This window comes from Lynx rufus, unplaced genomic scaffold (assembly GCF_022079265.1).
Source record: "Lynx rufus isolate CCGP_SWC_20201006 ecotype Redwood Valley unplaced genomic scaffold, mLynRuf1.p SCAF_9, whole genome shotgun sequence".
Lineage (NCBI taxonomy): Eukaryota > Metazoa > Chordata > Mammalia > Carnivora > Felidae > Lynx > Lynx rufus.
Window position 1 is genome coordinate 11,924,341 of NW_025814897.1, and position 21,794 is coordinate 11,946,134.

General features: G+C 38.7%; 1 protein-coding gene across 1 annotated transcript in view; it reads left to right on the forward strand.

The window, feature by feature from the left end:
- The first annotated feature begins 1,702 nt into the window (after positions 1-1,702).
- The window catches only part of HTR3B (5-hydroxytryptamine receptor 3B), a 30,280-nt gene continuing 10,188 nt past the window's right edge, over positions 1,703-21,794 (forward strand). Inside the window, 9 exon segments of the mRNA XM_047072206.1 lie at positions 1,703-1,742; positions 6,050-6,210; positions 19,614-19,658; positions 20,205-20,295; positions 20,298-20,313; positions 20,741-20,840; positions 20,842-20,902; positions 21,437-21,558; positions 21,560-21,595. Of these exon segments, the coding sequence (XP_046928162.1) occupies positions 1,703-1,742; positions 6,050-6,210; positions 19,614-19,658; positions 20,205-20,295; positions 20,298-20,313; positions 20,741-20,840; positions 20,842-20,902; positions 21,437-21,558; positions 21,560-21,595 (672 nt within the window).

Genomic DNA, 21,794 nt, shown 5'->3' on the forward strand with positions numbered 1-21,794 from the left:
ATTTGTATTTTATTTTGGGAGATCCTTCAACTAACTATGCCCTTTTAACATGTCTCTATCATTCTTTTATTTTTTAATTATTTTTTAATGTTTATTTTTGAGCGAGAGAGGGAGATGCAGAATCTGAAACAGCTCCAGGCTCTGAGCTGTCAGCACAGAGCCCGACTCGGGGCTCGAACCCACAAACCACGAGATCATGACCTGAGCCCAAGACGGATGCTCAACCGACTGAGCCATCCAGGTGCCCCTCCTTGTCATTCTTTTAACATTTCTTCACTTTATGACACAACAAGATGTTCTTGGGTCTTCTCACACATCCCCTGTTCAGCTCCATGTCTTCCTTTTAGGTAAGTGTGTTATTTAGAAACTAAGATCTGGGTGTCGGGTATACTCATTGCTACTGGGGTGTCTTGGCTCCCAGACTCACCATTGGACAGAGCTTGGGATACAAGTATGTATTAACATCTGTACACACACATTGACATCTGTGTTTATTTTTATATGTAGCCACATGTATTGAAAACCACAAATTCACACTGATGCCTCCAAAACCAACTTGATGCCTCAGGGTTCATCCTAGTTTCCTCCCTTTCCATATTTGTAACTCCTGTCACCAACAGTAGGAAGTCAGTCAGGCTATGTTTTATTGGTAGATGAAAATTAAGGAGACAGCTTCATAGATTGTAAACAAAGGGACTAGATAAATTAACAGAACAGGGATCAGGTATGTATTTCTCCCCTCGGTTTGCTCTGTGAAACTCATCTCAATCCTATGCCTCTACAATCCCACTCGTATTAAAAAGCAGATAGATGTTGGAAATGGTATGAAATTCAGTTTTTGTTTCTAGAGCATCTAGGGGTCTACCAGTGGCAGATAGAATCATATGGAATTAGGTCTCTTTTTCCTTCATAATGAAGAGTATGGGTGCTCAGTGAAAAGATGTAAGAAAAAATTTACCACATGATGTCCAGCTTTTGTAGCCCTCATCTTCAGTCAGCCTAGAAGGATCCTCTCATACATGGTTTACTTTCTGGATTGTATACTCAGTGACAATTTAAGAAGCACCCCCATTTATCAAACATCAACGTTTCTTTTAATTAAAGGAGCTCAGGAAACACAGAGTGCACTTTCCCCACTGTATTGTTAGCAGCTGTTCTTGATTAGACAATAACAGGGTTCCATTAGCTTTGTGTGATTCAAGAGTCCAATAGCCATTGTCAAATGCTGAAGATGCTCCTGCATAAGTCTGGTTTAGAACAGCTATTTAGGTCTCAATTATTAATGAAATTAGTGTCCTGAATGTCAGCAAGATCATCGCCTTAGGTAAAGGCTGTAAAGGAAACCATATTAGTGTGGAATGTCCCCTCCTTAGGGGCTCCTCTTAGATTACATTTTTCACTTAGCTATCTCTTGTCAGGGAAATTGAAATGTTGGCCACGATCTGATGCTGGGGCAGAACCAAATGGAGAAGTTAAGGGGTATTGCTGTGGCATCAATTCTGAAACATTGTGTGGTGCTGGCGTCGCCTTTGGTCCTGTTCAATGTTTACAAAATAGCACCGGCGAGGACAGCATAAACTGGCAAACAGCAAAGAACGGAGTGAAGAGGGGCCCCTTTGGGAAAAATTGAGTGGTATTCCGTCCCGTAGGCAAGTTTACGTTTCTTCTCTTTGGGATGTGCCCGGGAACAACGGCAGGTGCAATGGCTCCTCTGTGGCCCTTCATCCTGGTGGCTGCCTCAGGTGGGTCCTTGTAATGATTTTATTTTAGGCATTGAGTATTAACTCTTAGAAGCGAGAGATGATATTTGTCTACATTGTGCTGTATAACTCTTTTCAAGTGTTTGTTTTTATTTATCATCTGTACAACGCCTAGTCCTCTGAAGCTACATGGAGACCTACGATGATAGATCTATATATGTATATGTATACCTACATCTGTATCTTTATCTACATGTATACATACACACAGAGGCACACAGTGGGGCTTTGTACAGGCAGCTGGAAATATGCTCTGAAATGTTAAAACTGTTTGATAAACCCCTGTTTCTCTAGAAATCAGGCTTTCTTGGCAGCAATTTACATTGATAGTCTGGGGCATTCTTTTTCAGATTTGCTTTTATGTCTGAATAATACATTTTTATTATCCAAAATGGTCTTGGCTTCATTGTAAGCTTTTAGTAGACCACAGAAAGAGTCTCTTGGATACAGCATGGCTATAGATGCCCGGATGTCATTTTGATATTAAGGGTTTCATCCAGCTGTACAAAGTCTGTATAGATAATGAGTATATCTCAAAAGACAAGCACTATGAACTTGCGTGTTTTAAGTGTACAGTTCCCCTTAAAATGCTTTAGAAACTAAAATATTTTTCCATATTTCTGGAACTGAACTACACTTTTATGGTTCCAGTATTAACAGCACTGAATTGGGCCATTAGAGTTCAGATACAATGGATTCTTAAAGACACATACACATCAAGCAGATCACTTAGGCTGGTGTTTCCCAACACCCCACTTTTTTGAGGGGTCTTGTGGAACTCACATCTAAGAATTTCCATGTTTTAAAATATAACTGGAAGTGGAATCCGTCATTTATGGCAGTGAGGAAGGAATTTGGTAGCAAAGCAGCTGGAAATGAGTTTTTCTTGGGTAGAGAAGAAACTTAGCCTTAAAGTATAAAAATCCTGAATGTTGAACTTCAAGGATAAAATCATTATTTAATTATAAAAATGAAAATAGGAAATTTCATTAAATGCCAGATGAGTTTCTTAGCAGAAAATAATTGTAAACATTAAGCTAAGTAAGATAGAAGGATAAAGGGTAAGGAAAAGAAAGAAATTGTTCTTAACGATATCTCTTTCTAATGTTTAGTATTACGCTTGATTTTTGTTCTAAATGTGACAGAAAATATGTTTTAATGGTGTCTAGTAATCCGTACTTGACTATAAATCATACTGGGAACAATGTGTTGCAGAAAAATCTGCCCTTTGGAATCTTTGCTGGGTTAATATCAAGATGATTTGTAAATGCAAGAGCACTGAACCAACCACCAATTCAAGGCCACTGCCTGGAGGTGATGTGTGCTGGGGTAAGAGGCCCAGGTTAGGAGACCTGTTTGGTTCCTACTCCACTACTCACCAGCCATGTAACTCTGAAGAAGCCAATTAGTCTCTTAGAGATTCAGTTTTCCTGTAAGTTAAATGTTTCTCTTGTATATTTGTGAAGATCTAGTAAGATAACATTGTGAAATTGTAGGGTGCAATGCAAATGTAAGGTACTTTTGACCTAAAAACACACACACAAACACAGAGAAAATAACAGCGGGCTGTTTCTACCCAGTCATGCACACCATGCAACATGTCAGTCTTCCTTTTGAAGGGTTACTTACTCACTGCTATCCCTAATATTCTGGGGGAGTCAGGTCAGTGTAGTGTCATGATTAAGAGCTTGGGCTTTGGATCCAGATAACTTGTGTTTAAATTCCAACCTCTTCATTTGCAAGCTGTGGGACTTTGGGTGGTACTAACGTCACTGAGCCTGTAGTCCCTTACCTGTAGCAAAGTGACTCTGCATCGGGCTATAGGGTACCTATGTCGTAAGGCTGCTGTAAAAGCCAAATGAGATAATCCATGTCAGTTGCTCTTAGCACAGTGCCTGGCATATGGCACATATTCAGTCAGATTTGGGAATTCAATAGACCACACACCTAAATCTGAATGTCCTTGTAACCCCTCAGATAGATGTATAACTCTTTTTTTTAATAATCCTAGACATGACATACTCACTAAAGCAAGAACATCTCTTTTCATCAGAGTGCCCAGAACACTTTAAGATAGGTGTGAGAGTAATTTGTTAAAACAAGGAAAACGAATAATTCTATTGTATTCTTACCTTAAAAAAAAAAATCTCTCTTCACCTAAAAGTGCTTCATAGCTCAGTCCCCTAACACATTCTACTTTCCAGAAATCTTACAAATAAATTATTAGCATCCACAGAGGCAGTGCTAACAAGGAATCTTTCCTGGGTCTGTGGATCATTTCCATCAGCTCTGTTGAAACATCACTGAACTGAGTCATTTAGTGCTTGTGTGAATGTCACATTAGCTTTCAAGGGGGCATAATTTACTGTTAATTAATGGTCACTTAAATCCTTAATCTCTCTCTTGTAATTGATCTTTCTCCTCAGGCAAATTTGCATTCATAGTAGAAATGTAATTTATTATTTCTTCCTGTTTTGGACAAAGAACTCTGCCCTTATAGTTTATTTCAGCATATTTTCATTTCCTTCTTATTTTTCTTCCTATCATTGCTTGTTTCTCTATTGTTCCTAGTTCTAGATTCCAGAACTTTCTCTTTTTACCCAAAGACTTTGACATGTTCTGGAAACTTATGTTATTCTATAGGGTATCTATGGATTGTTTCCTAGAAAAGATAGCAGAGGGAAAATTTGGGTCTTTATGGGCAGAGGGTGTAGGGAAAACACATTCATTTCTCAGAATTATGCCTTCACTCTATCTCTGATAGTTTCCTGTATTGGAACACGCACATTTCAGTACTTCCCCGACTGGGACTTGAATTGGGAGCTTCCAAGCGAGGTGAAAGTGAAGTTGCCCAAAGCAAAGTTCACAGGAAAAGCACCAAACCAGCTTTGCTTTTATGCACCTGACTTCTCTCCCCTGGGGTACAACAGCAAGAAATGGTCTCAGGTGGAGAGGTTCACAGCACATTTTTTTGACAATCACAGTTCACAAGAACCTTAAAAATGACGCCTGATGCAAGCCACCTGCCTTAGTCCTGCATACCTGAATAGCTGATGCCATTTTAGGCGTCTTCCTGGGTGAATAGTTAGGAAGTTAAACTGCTCATTAGCTTTGCAGCTCTGGTGGTAATGAAAGTGAATATTCCACTGCCCACAACGAGTCTGCAGTTGCACCCCCAGCATCGTTGTTAGCATTTTGGTCACACTGACATTGATAAATCATAGAAATTGCTGCCCGTGGTGGCGAGTGACACGACATCATTCATAAAGAAACGGGTAGAAACAGGACTGTTGCACAGAGAGAAGAGATCTCATTTACAGTTTCCTGCTGGACCCTGCACACCTTCAGCGGCTCATCAAAATAACCATCAAAACCACTGAGAGGCGAGGTGAATTCACGCACAGGACACGACAGATAGATTTCACTCACGCACTGTGGCAGGAGGTGTGCAATTTGCTTCAGTCCAATGACTTAGCGAAGCTTTGAATCCCCCAGGAGCTGGCAGAGCTTGTGAGCAAAATATCTTTTTGCAATTCAGAGGAAGCCCTCGCAAATTTGTCACTTCCAATTGTTGGTGCTCGCTTCCCGGGCTTCCTTTCCCCTGGCCTCCCCTGCCTCAACACCAATCACTGCTCCTCTGCAAATCAGGATTCCCAGGTCATAGAAAATGGTTGTTCTCTGGAACCAGAAAGAATTTTTTCCCAAAGCGGAGATCTCATTTTCTGACAAGCATGTTTTATTTAAAGACAGTTGAGTGCAAAAAGAGATTTTTTTTTTTTTGAGAAGAAAAGTGTGAATTGTAATCTCATTAATCCCATTATTGAGGAATCCACACAGATCTTTGGGTCCATTGGTTTGTCCATGTTCCTGCTTGGATTTTCTACTTAACCGTTGAATTGTGAATGGAAAATCAAAAGAAAAATCCAAATAGGACATAACTTGTCGCTGAGTGTATAGGAAGGTTTTTTTCTATGTAGGTGTAGGTGGGGGTGATACAGAAATAAAGGATTCTGTCTCCAAGATGCAAGACTGCTGTGAAAACAGAATTGTAGGTGAAGTTCAGATCCTTGGAGATCAGGTTGGTTTATTTATCTTTACAGTGAGATTTCTCTACTGGGCAGTTAGACCATCAGCTTGCTTTAAATAAGTGTCTGCCAGAAAGCCCACCAGCTGGCTATGAATTTAAGCAGATTGGGGTAAGCTGAAAACTATGTTCTGTTAGGAACCACCAAGTCCTGAACTGTCTGAAATCTCGTAAAGATGCTAAGATGCTAAGTTTTGTTTTTCAGAAATCCTAGTCACAGATACACCTCATCCCAGGAATTCTACTCTATATTGTCTCGCCAAGCAGCTATTACAGAAATATCACAAGAAAGGGAGGCCAGTTCATGACCGGACTAAGGCCACCACGGTATACCTGGATGTATTTGTCCATGCCGTATTGGATGTGGTAAGGACCATCTTACCCTTTCTGATTCATGTTACCCTTTTGTAAAACTACCTGCTATTTACGCAGGAGCCTAGGAGATGTTTTATCCTTAAGACTCCAGTTGAGCTGGTAGGGAAGTTGCACTAGACTCATGTTAGCAGTAAGCGTGAGATAAAATACTTATTAGACACATGCTTTCTAGTCCCCAACTTGTAAGCTGAGACACAGATAGTCTAGAAATAGGAGTTTCATGGAATTAAGAGTTTTGTTTTAATTTTTTTAATGTTTATTTATTTTTGAGAGAGAGAGAGAGACAGGGTGTGAGTTGGGAGGGGCAGAGAAAGGGAGGCACAGAATCCGAAGCAGGCTCCAGGCTCTGAGCTGTCAGCACAGAGCCCAACGTAGTGCTTGAACTCACAAATGGTGAGGTCATGACCTGAGCTGAAGTCAAACACTTGACTGAGCCACCCAGGCACCCCAAGAGGTTTTAAGAATTATAGTCATACAATAGCCAAAGTATGGAAAGAACTCAAATGTCCACTGACGGATGAATGGATAAAGAAGATGTGGTATATATATATACAATGGAATATTACTCGGAAATCAAAAAGAATGAAATCTTGCCATTTGCAACTACGTGGATGGAACTAGAGGGTATTATGCTAAGCAAAATTAGAGAAAGACAAATATATGACTTCACTTGTGTGTGGAATTTAAGATACAAAACAGATGACCATAAGGGAAGGGAAACAAAAATAATATAAAAACAAGGAGGGGGACAAAATGTAAGAGACTCTTGAATACAGAGAACAAACTGAGGGTTGCTGGAGGGGTTGTGGGTGGGGGATGGGCTAAATGGGCAAGGGGCATTAAGGAAGACACTTGTTGGCATGAGCCCTGAGTGTTATACATAGGAGATGAATCACTGAAATCTACTCCTGAAATCACTATTGCACTATATGCTAACCAACTTGGGTGTGGATTAATTAATTAATTAAATTAAAAAAAAAAAGAATGGTGGTCATAGATCAGTGTACATATTTTATGAGTTTGCTGACACTGAAAATAGCAATAGGTATGTTTTTTCCCCATGGCTCACGTTTGTTAGTGACAGTGGTAGATTTAAGAAAACATCTACCACTTATTTAAAAAAAATTTTTAATGTTACTTTTGAAAGAGAGAGAGAGCACAAGCGGGAGAGGGGCAGAGAGAGAGGGAGACACAGAATTCGAAGCAGGCTTCACGCTCTGAGCTGTCAGCACAGAGCCCAATGAGGGGCTTGAACTCACAAACTGTGAATCATGACCTGAGCCGAAGTCAGACGTCTAACTGAGCCACCCAGGCGCCCCTACATCTACCACTTATTGCCTGAAATTGAGGAAAAGAAAAAAGTGCCCTGGTGTCTTGAGTTTATACCTAACGTATTTCATAAGGATGGTGAGGGAAGTTTGTGTATAAAACTGTCTCTCCTTCTATATCTAAAGAGGGGGTTGTTGCAGGAATCAAATGAGAGAATTCATGGAAAGCAGTTAGCAGAGGTCTCAGTACACCCTCAGTAAATGGTGGCTTACCCCTGCTCCTCTCTCTTCTTAATTACAAAATTTCCAGTATCAATAGGTCCCAGATTTATTTTGATTTTTCTTATGAGCAGACCTTACTGAGCTTGTTTGTTAATATAGTTTAATATTTTTTTCAAGTTACTGCTCAAACCTTTTTTCTAATTAAGGTATAACATACATATGTGGAAATGCACGGATCTTAAGTGCACAGTCCAATGAGTTCTGGTAATTGGGTGTACCCATAGAATCCACACCCCTGTCAATCTAACAGTCCTTTCCATCACCCCAGAAAGGTCCCTCATTGCCTGCCTGCCCAGTCAGTTTCCATCCCCTCTACCCACAGAGACAACTGCTGTTCTGATTTCTTTCACCATAGATTATTTTTGCCAGTTCTAGAATTTCATTGAATGAAATTTTATTGTGTTGTCCTCTATTGTGTCTGGAGTTTTTCACTCAGCATCATGTTTTTGAGGTTCACTCATGTTGTGTATATCAGTAGTTTTTCTCTTCTTCTTTCGTTTTTTCAAAAATTTTTAATTTACTTTTGAGAGAGGTAGTGCAAGAGGACACCAGAGGATCTGAAGCAGTGTCTGCGCAGTCTGACAGCAAGCAGTGAGCCCGAGGTGGGGCTGGAACTCAAAAATTGTGAGATCATGACCTGAGCTGAAATGAAGAGTCAGGCACTTAACTGACTGAGCCACCCAGGTGCCCCTAATGGAGTCCATTTTAAACCAGCTCGTTAGGGGGCGCCTGGGTGGTCCAGTCGGTTGAGCGTCCGACTTCGGCTTGGGTCATGATCTCACGGTTCGTGAGTTCGAGCCCCGCGTCAGGCTCTGTGCTGACGGCTTGGAGCCTGGAGCCAGCTTCAGATTCTGTGTCTCCCTCTCTCTTCCCCGCTCATGCTCTGTCTCTCAAAATTGAGTAAACATTAAAAAAAATTAAAAAAAAAATAAACCAGCTCGTTAGTTGTGGTTAGTGCTTTCTAGGTCCTAGGACATCTTTGCTACTCCAAGTTCACAGACATCATTTTCCTGTATTTTCTGTCAGAAGATTTACAGCTCCTTACCTTTAGTTCTATGATCTATTAAGAATTAATCTTTGTGATGGTGTGTGATATAGATCAAGGTTTTTATCATTGTTTTTGTGTTTTGGTTTGGTTTGGGTTTTTGCATTTAAACAGGAGTTGTTTCAGCCTTGTTTTTTCCCCCATTGAATTGCTTGATGCCTTGATTGAAAATTAAATTGACTGGTAAGTGTCAGGCTCTTTCTCTTGAAATCAGGCAGTGTAAGTCCTTGGACTTTGTTCTTCATTTTTGAGATAGCTTTTTAGGACCTTTGCATTTCTACATAAATTTTATACTCAGCTTGTCAGTTTCTATTTTTTAAAAAAACTGCTGGGAGTTTGTTTAGAATGATATGGCATCTACAGAGTAATTTACGGAAGAATTAACATTTTAATAGTATTAAATATTATTCTAGTCCTTGAATATATTATGTTGTTCCATTTATTTGGGTCTTCAACAGTGTTTTATTATAATTTTCAATGTAGAAGCTTTACACATATTTCTATTAAATGTATCCCAAAGTATTTTTGATGCTGCTATAAATGTTACTTGAAATTTTTTAATTTTCTATTTGTTATTATAGAGAAATAGGAATTTTGCATGTTGACTTTGTATGCCTTACTAAATTTACTTATTCTAGTAGTTTTTTTGTAGATTAATGTTGTCTACATACACAATCATGTCATCTGTACGTGGTTTTGCTTCTTCCTTTCTGATCTGTTTATGCTCTTTATTTTTTCATTGCCAAATTGTACTGCCTAAGACTTCTACAATGTTAACAGAAACGGTGAGAGCAGACATCCTTGTTTATTCCCATTCTCAGGAGAAAATTTTTCACCATTAGGTATGATGTTAGCTATAGCTTTTTCATAGATGTTCGTTATCAGGTTGAGGAAGTTCCTTCCTATTTCTTGTACACTGAGAGTTTTGTTTTGTTTTTTTTAATCATGACTACATATTGAATTACATCAAATGTTTTTTCTCCATCTATTTGGAGAGCAGATAACTTTTCTGTTTTATGCAGTTACTAGGGTAAATTATTTTGATTTTCAAATGTTAATCATCCTTGCATTCCTAGGATAAACCCCATTTAATCTTGATATGTTATCCTTTTTCTATATTTCTGGATTTAAATTCCTACTCAATACAGGTTGTGTCTATGTTAATGAGGAGTATTGGGCAGCAGTTTTTATTTCTTGTAATGTGCATGTCTGGTTTTGATACCAGGGTTATGTTGGCCTTAAAAAAACTAGTTAAAAAATGTTTCTGCTTCAGTTTTCTGAAGGAGTTGTTTAATGTGGATATTTTTCTTTCTTTTAAAAAAATTTTTTTGAGTTTATTTATTCAAGAGAGAACAAGTGCAAGCAGGGGAGGAACAGAGAGAGAGGGAGAGAGAGAGAATCAGAAGCAGGCTCCACTCCCTGTCAGTGTGGAGCCTGATGTGGGGCTCGATTCCACCAACCATGAGATCATGACCTGAGCTGAAATCAAGAGTCTGCTGCTTAACCGATTAAGCCCCTCAGGTGCCCGTATGTTTTTCTTTCTTAATGTTTGATAGAAGTCACCAGTAAAACCATCTAGGATTGGAATTTTCTTTGTGAGAAGATATTGAAATGTGAATTCATGGGTGCCTGGATGGCTCAGTTGATTGAGTCTCGGACTCTTGATTTCAGCTCAGATCATGATCCCACGGTCATGGGATTGAACCCTGATTCAGGCTCCTCACTGAGCATGGAGACTGCTTAAGATTCTCTCTCTTTCACTCTGCCCCGTCCCCCCACTCTCGCTTGCTCCCTCCCTCCCTCTCTCTCTCAAAAACAAGTGTGCGTTCAATTTAATTAACATGTGTCAGAATGTTTATATTTCCTATTTCTTCTTGTGTCACTTTTAGTAGTTTGTATTTTTAAAGGGATTTATTTTATCCAAGTTGTCATATTCATTCGTTTACAATATTGCCTTTTTCATTCCTCATGTTGGTAATATGTGTTTTCTTTTATTTTCCCTTAACCAATATTGTGAAAGCTTTATCAGTTTTACTTATTTTTTTTCAAAGAACCAAATATTGGCTTTGAATTTTATCTATTGTTTTTTATTTCATTGATATCTGCTCTTTATTTGTTTTCTTTCTTCTACTTACATTTAATATGTTTTTCTTTACTTAGTTTCTTAAAGTGGAAGCTTAGAGCTTGGATTTTAAACCTTTTCTTTTTAATTTTAGCAATTATGGCCGTAAATTTCCCTCTAAGCACTGCTTTAACTGTATTGTACAAGATTTTGAGCATCTTAAAATTGAGATATAAGTTACATAAAATGAAACATCTTTTTATTTTTTTATTTTTTTAAGTGTTTATTTATTTTTGAGAGAGAGCAAGCACACATGAGCACACATGAGCTGAGGAGGAGAGAGAGGGAGACACAGAATCCGAAGCAGGTTCCAGGCTCTGAGCTGTCAGCACAGAACCCGATGCAGGGTTCAAATTCACAAACTGTGAGATCATGACCTGAGCCAAAATTGGACATTGAACCGACTGAGCCACCCAGGCACCCTGAAACACCTTTTATTTTTTATTTTATTTTATTAAAAAAAAATTTTTTTTTAACATTTATTTATTTTTGAGACAGAGAGAGACAGAGCATGAACAGGGGAGGGTCAGAGAGAGAGGGAGACACAGAATCGGAAACAGGCTCCAGGCTCTGAGCTGTCAGCACAGAGCCCGACGCGGGGCTCGAACTCACGGACCGTGAGATCATGACCTGAGCCGAAGTTGGACGTTTAACTGACCAAGCCACCCAGGCGCCCTGAAACACCTTTTAAAACACCACTCACTTCCCCCTAACCCCAATACCTGGCAACCAGTGATCTTACCTTTTTCACTATAGTTTTGCCTTTCCAGAAAGCCATATAAATGGAATCATGATATTTTACACTTTGTTTTGGCTTCTTCCATGTGGCATGCTGCCTTGGAGACAACCCACGTTTTGCTGTAGAGTCAGTAGCATTCTGTTGTGCGAGTGTCCTGCAATTGGTTTATCTGTTTACCAGTTTTTGGACATGTGGGTTATTTCCAGTGTGGGGAAATTATGAGTAAAGCCACTATACACATTTGCATATGTTTTCACTTCTCTTGGATAAATACTTAGATGTAGGATTGTGAGTTGTATAATAAGCTTGTGTTTAACTTTGTAAGATACTGCCATACTGTTTCCCAAAGTGGCTGTATCATTTTGCATTCCACCTGCAATGTGTGAGAGTTTCAGTTCCTCCACATGATTGCTAGCACTTGATATTGTCAATCTTTGTAAACGTTAACCATTCTGGTAGATTTGTGGTGATAGCTCACTGTTTTTTTAACTTTCATTTCAGTAAAGACTAATGACCTTGAATATCTTTCTGAGCTCTAATTTGCCAATTGATATCTCTTTTGGTAAAGTGCTCAGATCTTTTACCCAGTTTTAAATAGTGTTGCTTATTATGTTATTGAATTTCAGGAGTTCTTTATATATTTTGAGTCTATTTCTAGACTCTGTTCTGTCCAACTAATCAGTGTCTCTCCCTCCATCAGTACACTGTCTCAATTACTGCAGCATTACAGAAAACTTGAAATCAGAGCATGTTTTCCAACCTTGTTCTTTTGTTTGAAAATCATTTTGACTCTTATAGGTCCTTTGCATTTTCATATAAACTTTAGAGTCAATTTCTATTTAAAAAACTGCTGGAATTTTTGTTGAGATTGCATTAAATCTATAGGTCAATTTGAGGAGAATCAACATCTTTAACAATAGTCTTGCAATCCGTGAGCCCATTTTATCTCTCCATTTATTTAGTCCTTTCATTTCTCCTCGTAATATTTTGTAGTTTTTAGTGCTTTACACATAATTGTTAAGGTGTATCCCTATTTCACATTTTTTGTTATTCTATAAATGGTATTTAAAAATGAATCTCTGCCTAGCATACAAAAATACAGTTGATTTATATGTATTGGCCTTGAATCCTGTGGCCTTATGATACCTTATTAGTTTTAGAGGCTTTTTTGTAGATTCTTTCAGATTTTCTATGTAGAAGATCATGTTGTCTATGAATAAAGACAGTTTTTCTTCTTTATTCCCACTCTTTATACCTGTATTTCCTTTTATTGCCTGTTGCACTGGCTCGAACCTACAGTACAATGTTGAATAGAAGGGTTTACTATTCCATAAATATCAATTTGATAAAAGTATTCGATAGTATTATTAAAATCTTCTCTAACTTTTTAAATTTTTGTTGCTTTATTAATTTCATAGTGAGGAGTGTTAAAATCCCCAACTATAACTGTGCTTTATTTCTCTGCTCTGTTGTTAGGTGAGTATACATTTAGAATTACATGCCTTCCTGATGAACAGATCCTTGTATCATTATGAAATGCCCCTCTTCATATCTAGTAATACTCTTTTTCTTGAAGTTTTTCTCATGCTTACTTTTTGCATGGCATGTGTCTTGCCATCCTCTTATTTTCCATCTCTCCGCGTGACATTGTATTCAAAGTCATTTCTTGGAGACAACATATAGTTGGGTCTTGCTTTTTTTTTTTTTTTTTTGGTCAACTTTTATTTTGAAATTATTATAAATTTACAGGAAGTTGCAAATAAATTTATAGGGAGGTTCTGTGCACCCTTTACCCAACATCCCCCAATGTTAACATCTTAGGCAAATAGAGTATTGGTACTAGAAATCGACATTGGTTCAATCCACAGAGTTTATTCAGATTTCTCCAGTTTTACATATATTCATTTGTCTCTGTGTGTGTGAGCTTCTATGCAACTTTATCATGTGTGTAACTTTGTGTGACCACCACTACCACACATTAAGCAACACAGTCATCACCATGGGGCTACCTGGTTCTGCTCCTTTATAGCCACATCCCTGCCCCTGCCCCCTATTCCTAACCACTGGCAACCAATAAATCTCTCTTCCATCTTTGTATTTATGTTATTTTAAGAATATCACATAGGGGAGCCTTGGTGGCTTAGTTGGTCAGGAGTCAGACTCTTGATTTCGGCTCAGGTCATGATCTCACAGTTCATGGGTTCAAGCTCCCCATCAGGCTCTGGGCCCACAGCACGGAGCCTGCTTGGGATTCTCTCTCTCCCTCTCTCTCTCTTTTTGCCCCTCCCTCACTCACTTTCTCTGTCTCTCTCTCAAAATAAATAAACTTAAAAAAAAAGAATATAAATGCAAAGATACAGTATGTAACCCTTTGAGATAGGGTTTTCATTCAGTGTAATTCCCTTCAGGTTCATCCACGTTGTCCATAATCTTCAGTTCATTGTGTTTGTTGCTGAGTAGTACCCCAGGGCATTGCTTTTTTTAACCTGTCTATCTGTGCATTTTAACTGAAGCATTTCATCCATTTACCAATACTGTCTTTCTATTTGTTCTCTAGTTGGGCCATCTGTTTTTGTTGTTCTCTTCTTTCCTTCCTCTCCTGCCTTCTTTTAAATAAAGAAAATATTTTTTTTAATATTTGATTTTAGTTCTTGTATTGGCTTTTTAGCCTGCCTCTGAATCATTTTTTTTTAGCTGTTGTTTTAGGGATTCCCATTTCCATCATTCATTTAATACAGTTTACTTAGAATTAATGTTATTATCCTTCACATACATTGTACAAATCTTGCAATAGTAACATTCCATTTACCTGCTCCACTGACTTTTTTACTATTTTTGCCTTCAACTTTACATTTACATACATAATATACCCTACAATACAATGTTAGTATTTTAATGTACTTTGTTAAAATCACTTAGTAATTTCTGTTTATTTAAATAGAGGTAGTTTTCTATGTTAATATCTTAGTGCTGTGCTGGGAGTCATAGACTGATTTTTTTGTGACTGAGAATTAGGCATTGTAATTGATGAAAAACATAATTTGAAACTGAAAGTATAATCAATATAACAGGGTTTAAATTATTTTTTTGTCTGATGCAAGATATTTTAGCATAATTTTCCTCCAGCTTAGATAAATCCCCAATCATTATTTCTTTGCAAACAGGAACATTTAAGTGATACACACACACACACACACACACACACACACACACACACACAAATCTCAGTTTTAGCAAAAGTACTAGATCTAAGATCCTAGAAAATATTATTTAATACATGCCAGGAAATATCCACCCCTCCTCCAAAGGCCTAGTCTTACAGAAAGCTCCAACAGAAAACTCCCTTAAATGCTCTCTGTAATTGGATATTGAACTAAAATTCTTGAGACTTAATTTCCTGGGGCTATATTTTCACCTACTTAAGAAATGTCAGTCTTTGCTGGTTGTCTGTGAGCTATTATGACTGCGTCGTTTACCAGACATTGTACAGTGGGAATAGCATGATTTGAATTGAGTAAAGACACATGAGATGAACCATGTCATGTGAAACCCTGGGACAGATGTATAATCAGCCTTGAGTAAGGGAATAAGAGAGGCCTTCTAGGTCCCTCCACATCCTCCCACTTTTTATTTCATATTGATTTAGATAAAGTAGAATTGCTCAGGCTTTCCTTTAGAGGCTTATTAGGAGATAAATATAGAAAAGGAGTTAAGTTCTATATTCATATTTTCCCTTAGAACAACTGTATCAAATTGGAATTTTTTTTTTTACCTAATTCTTTCTTTCTATCCCGATAAAAGTAAATAAAACCAGATTCCTTATGGTAGTTAAGGAGAACACCATTACTTTTTCAAAGATATGTTTTTCTCCACTGTTGTGGAATATACTAATTTTTTACTAGAATACATTAGACATACCCCTGTTACTGGATAAGACAGACTTTCCTTAGAAATTTGGAAAAATATTATATTCTATCCCTCTAGTTTTATCCCTGTCTACTGTCTTAGCCTTATCTCCTCAATACTACAATGAAATCAACTCCTTGTTGTTTCCTGCCTGTATGCTGTTTCCTCCACTAAATGTCTTTGTCTTCCTTCTCCATCCATAAAATATTCTAGTCCTTCAAATCTCCACTTCTGAGAAAGATTTCCCTCAATTCTGCAAGCTGACAGCAACATCTCCTCCCTTTAAATCCACAGAAGTCTGTATATATTTTTTAAATTTTTTAAATATTTATTTATTTTTGAGAGAGACAGAGCGTAAGTGGAGGAGGGGGAGAGAGAGACAGAGACACAGAATCGAAGCAGGCTCCAGGCTCTGAGCTGTCAGCACAGAGCCCAATGCGGGGCTCGGACTCAACGAACCGTGGGATCTTGACCTGAGCCGAAGTTGGACGCTTACCCGATTGAGCCACCCAGGTGCCCCAAGTCTGTATATTTCTTAACACACATAGTGATTTGTTAAAATGTCACATACCCTAATTTATTAATAAGCTTCCTGAGGGAAGGACTTGCTTACTCATATTCATATTTCCCATATTATGCAGCACAGCATATCTTGCTTCAAAGATACTGGATAGATATTTGTCAAGCAATTAATTAATCAAAATACATAAGTGCCAATTTTAGTACCGTCATTATGAATGGCTTCGTCTAATAGGCTTTGCGAACGTCTCTATTACATTCAGCAGGGCCAAGCCTAGAGTCCATCCTGGAGGCAGGGTCGGTTTGGAAGGACTTGATGACAAGGCACACGGAATCAGCCAAGGACACCCCCAGTGTGAATAGATAACTTGTTGGGTGCATCTGGCGGCAGCTGAGCTGCTGGCAACTTTTGTTTGGCGTGAAGAGCTTTCAGCCCAGCTCTCATTGTGGCACCTCGCTTCCATTATGTTTTGCCTCCTGTTTTGTTTACATGAAAGACTACAGTCTTGTCTTAGAATTTCTGGGTATTATGAGTACCTTAGGGAAATCTGATTATAGAGATAATCTACTCAACAGTGAAGAGTTTCAATTTGTTTCTATTGAGTTTTGTCAATTCCGAATCCCAGATACCTTTGTCTTCCAGCCCATTGACTAGAGCCTCCCAGCCAGACGTTGAGGCATCTGTTTCTATAGTCTTCCGAACTGGGAAAGATAAATAAGAATGTGCGGGAATTATCTGTGTATTTGCTAACCACCAATTTAGATCTAAATAGACTCCCTCTGTTAGGAAGACTAATGAATTCCAATTCTCTGAAATATCCTTTGCTTTTAACAAGCAAGATGGAAGGTAGCTAAAGAAAAAAGAGAGGGAGAGAGAGAGAGAGAGATACACAGAGGGAAGAGCTGTGAATAATGCCACCAGAGAACCAATTATGTTCACCAGCTGGCATTGAGAAACTTGTTTCCTGTGACAAAAAAAAAAAAAAAAAAAAGATTTCAGTTTTAGCCTCAGACTCCTTTTTGACATTGTGTTCTTTAGGGCTGAATGACAAATGCTCCCAGATACCCCCTAATATATTAGAAAAAAATTCTTCATACTTGTTACATGTAACATGACAGAGCAATGGGTGGGAACAGAAGGGCCAGCAGAGGCATCAATATGGCAGTCAATACGAATCGATGGGATAAAATGCTGGTCTCCCCAGCCACATAACTGACTTAGTGATACGTTCATGACTTGGCGAGACGGGGATTTAAAAAAACACTTGGTCAGGACATTTCATAGATGTAAGACTATATTTGTTGTGAAAGAAGAGTGAAAAAGCTGTGTTTTCCAGTAATACAAAGTGCATTTTGAACTTGGGTTATTTTTTCCCCTGTTTGTGATGGCAGCGAAACCCAGAACTGAGCCTTTATGTGTTTTAGTGGGGGACAGCCCAGATCTTAGGATGTCAGTAAATCAAAGCCCAGTTCTACAGTATGACAGTTCAGAGGAAGAAAGTCAGATGTAAATAATACTGACTTTAAAAACAGTATCTATTTCAGAATCTCTCAGCTGGTAAAACTTGGAAGGAAGCAGTGTCACCTCAAGGTTCATTCATGTTGTAGCATGTGCCAGAATTTCCTTCCTTTTTAAAGCTGAATAATATTACGTTGTATGCATATATCACATTTTGCTTATGCATTCCTCTTTGATTGACACTTGGGTTGCTTCCACCCCTTGGCTACTGTGAATAATGGTGCTGTGAACATGGGTGTACAAATAACTGAGTCTCTGCTTTCAGTTCTTTTTGGATTTATACCAAAGAATGGAATTGCTAGACCATATGGTAATTCTATTTTTAATTTTTTAGGAGCTGCCACTGTTTTCCATAGCAGCTGTACCATTTTACATTCCCACTAATAGTGCACGAGGATGTCAATTTCTTTATATCCTCACCAACACTTATGTTATGTTTTTGTTTTATTTTGTTTTGTTTTAGTAGCCATCTAATGAGAGTGAAGCGGTATTTCACTGTGGTTTTGATTTGCATTTCCCTGACGGTTAGTGATTGTATTGGCCAGCGTGGACTGCCATAACAAAGACCATCAACTCTGTTTCCTACAGTTCCAGAGGCTGGGAAGTCCAAGATCAAAGTTCTAGCCAGTTAGGTTCCTGGTGGGAGCTCTTCCTGGCTTGCTAATGCCTGCCTTCTTCTCCATACCCACATGGAGGAGACAGAGAGATCATTCTCTCTACCTTTTCTTCTAAAGCCACCAATCCTAGTAGATAGTGCCCTCATTTAACCTTAGTTACCTTTTAAAAGTCCTGTCTCCAAATTTAGTCACATATGAATTTTGGAAGGACATAATTTGGTCCTTGGCAGTGATGTTGAGCTTCTTTTCATGTGCTTATTAGCCATTTGTATATCCACTTTGGAGAACTGTCTGTTTAAATCCCTTGTCCATTTTTAAATGGGGTTATTGTTTTGTTTGGGTTTGTAGAAATTCTTTACATATTATGGATATTAACTCCTCATCAGGTATATGATCTGCAGGTATCGTCTCCATTCTGAGGGTTGTCTTTTTACTTCTTGATGGTGTCCTTTAAAGCGCGAAAGTTTTTCACTTTGATGAAGTCCCATTTATTTTTCCTTTGGCTGCATGTGGTTGTGGCCTCATATGCAAGAGACCATTGTCTGAGTCAGAGTCATGAAGATTTACTCCTATGTTTGCTTCTAAGAGTTTTACGGTTTTAGCCATTATGTTTAGGTTTATGTTAATTTTGAGTTAATGTTTGTACATGGTGTGAGATATCCCTCTTTGTTCCTAAGACCATAGTAGTTTTAGAATGCTCATTACTAGATCAGATATGAAAAAAATTGGTAAGGAGTGTTTTGTTTTTTGTTTTGTGGTTTTTCTTTTCTTTTCTTTTCTTTTCTTTTCTTTTCTTTTCTTTTTTTGGTTGTTATTCTTAAGGGTCTTCTCCAAAACAATTACTTATTGCAGACATGGGTAAATCACATCTACTTATATCATCACAAATATACTTCATTTACATTAAGCTCATTCAGTCTGATAACCAGAGAAATCCAAACATCAGGTAACCTAACAGGAATGGCTGCCAGTAGCAGTTGAGATTAACAGTCGTTGAAATGTTGTGAATAATATCTCGATGACAAATAAAAGCTTGGCCTCATCTTTGTACCCAGAATTGGCTAAGACTACATGTCATTTTTAATTTTGATTAATGGCAGAGTAATTAGGGTGGGAAAGGGATTAGAAAATCATTCAAGATGTCGGTGTAGTCCTCGTGCCATTTTGTCATGGATGCTATAGTCAAGTTCACAGTGACAGGCACATGTAATAACTAGGAGCTGAGAATAGTCAGATTTGAAGAGTCAAGGCAGTGCTTTTAAAATCAGCATTTTTAGTTAGATTTGATTTTCTTTCTCTGAATGATTATGCTGTTGAATTGGGCTTTGATTTATTGACATACTGAGATTTGGTACAGATTTTCTTTTTGCTTTGCAGGATGCACAGAATCAAAAATTAAAGACCAGTACATGGTACTATGAGGTAAGTGCTGTTTCCTTCCATGCATACTGGACTCCTGATTTCTATAGTGGTGCCTGGGTGGCTCAGCCAGTTAAGCGTCCGACTTTGGCTCAGGTCATATCTCGTGGTTCATGAATTCGAACCCTGCATCGGGCTCTCTGCTGACAGCTCAGAGCCTGGAGCCTGCTCCTCATTCTGTGTGTCCTCTCTCTGCTCCTTCCCCACTAGCACTCTGTCTCTATCTCTCTCTCTCAAGAATAAATAAACATTAAAAAAAATTTAAATCTGTTGCAAAATATAATTATTCTAAGGAATAGATATTTTCTTGGTGTTTGCAATTTAGTTTCTTAGACCTGCAGCAGATCTAATTTATTAGAATCTGTGTAAGATATATGGCCACGGTTTCTGGTTGGGGCACCATCTTTAGGGGTTAGCAGGGAAGTCCTCTCCCCTAACAGTACCAGCAAGCAGATCAGTTGGGTTATTCATCCAAATCCTTCTTCAGTTCTTTGGGGAGATTGACATTGCCCCTTTTTGATACATTTCTTTTATAGCTCCTCCTAACAGGTTTGGGATGATGAATTTTTATCCTGGAGCCCCACCATGTTTGATGGGATCAGGGAGATCTCTCTACCTCTAAGCGCCATCTGGGCCCCTGATACATCATCAGTGAGTTGTAAGTGTGCTGGGGTGTATTTCTATGGGGCTTAAACTGCTTGGACTACTTATGCCAGTTGTCACTTTCAGTCACTGTTGCTGTCTTTTGTTTCTTAACCTAAAGAGGATCATAGTGTTGGGAATATTCCAGGTAGAAGTACCATGAGGTGACATCATTTAAGATACAGATTTAATTACAAATGCTTGAGGTTACTCATGGGTTATATCCGTTGCAAAAGTAGCAAGTGAATTATCTTTTGAGGCTGTCATTACTGAATCCATCTTTGCCAGGGTAAATGACGTCATGGGAAATGTGATTCTGTCTTTGCACTTCTAGACTAGTCCTGAGTATCACAGCCACTACCATCTCATAATCAGTTCTGTTCATGTATTGAAATGACTAAGGCCTTCTCTGTAACAGCGAGGTCTTCTTGTGTTTCATATAGTGTGGACATTGAATGATCACCCGGCCTCCCCTATGTCTATGTGAACTCATCTGGGACCATTAAGCCTACCCAGGTGGTTTCCACATGCAATTTAGAGACATAACGCTTTTCCATTTGATATGCAGAACTGCAGCCTAACTTTCAGTAGCATCCTGCACACGGGTAAACCGTGAGCGGCATAGTCTGCCAATGGGAAAACACTCTTGTGCTGGGTTGGCGCACTTAGGTGAAATTATATCATGCTGTCTGTGAGGTTTATTTTGTTATTGCACATAGTTTTTACAAATCGAAATCTTTTCTTACAGCTCTTTGGCTACCATTGTAATTTGGACTGAGTACAGTGTTGTGCCCAGATATATTGCTCACTGCTGCTCTAGGTTTGGGAATACAGTATTAGGCCTCCTCTGCCACTGAGAAGGTTATAGAAGTGGTAGGACCAGGTCCATCATTCTATGGATAATGGAGTGCAAACTATAAATTCACAGTTGGTTGTTTTGTTTTGTTTTTTTCACTGAGAGGGAGACTCTATTCCACATCCCTATCCCTAATTCAAAATGGTTATACTGAGCCCCATCTCAGTAAGACTGTACATGTGGGGGCAAGAGTGAAGGGAATAATTTGAGTTGGGAGTTGGAAAAGCGGGTGGTTATTGGGGCCTCTGTGTGTGGGGAAGTCCATTGTTTCTCTTGTTGTCAGTAGAAGATGTAGACCTGGCCTTCCTGAGGAGCAGAGAAGACATTAAGCATGACAAAAAGGAATTTTTGAAGGACAGTGAGTGGGAGCTTCTTTCTGTGTCCTCAACATACAACATCCTGCTAGAGCAACACTGGAGATTTTGCACAGATTCAGTTTAACGTGGGTCCTTCCTGTTCCTGTTGCCTACTTCTCTGCAGTCGCAAGCCTTCTCTGCTGGGCTCAAGGATCTCTGCTCTGTCGTGTATTCTCATTCTTTATCATCATCCAAAAACTGATGATTCAGGTGGCTCTGGAAGCCCCTTGCATTACAGCATTTCACAGACCAGAGATTCAGTCCCAGATCCTGGACTCCTACTGT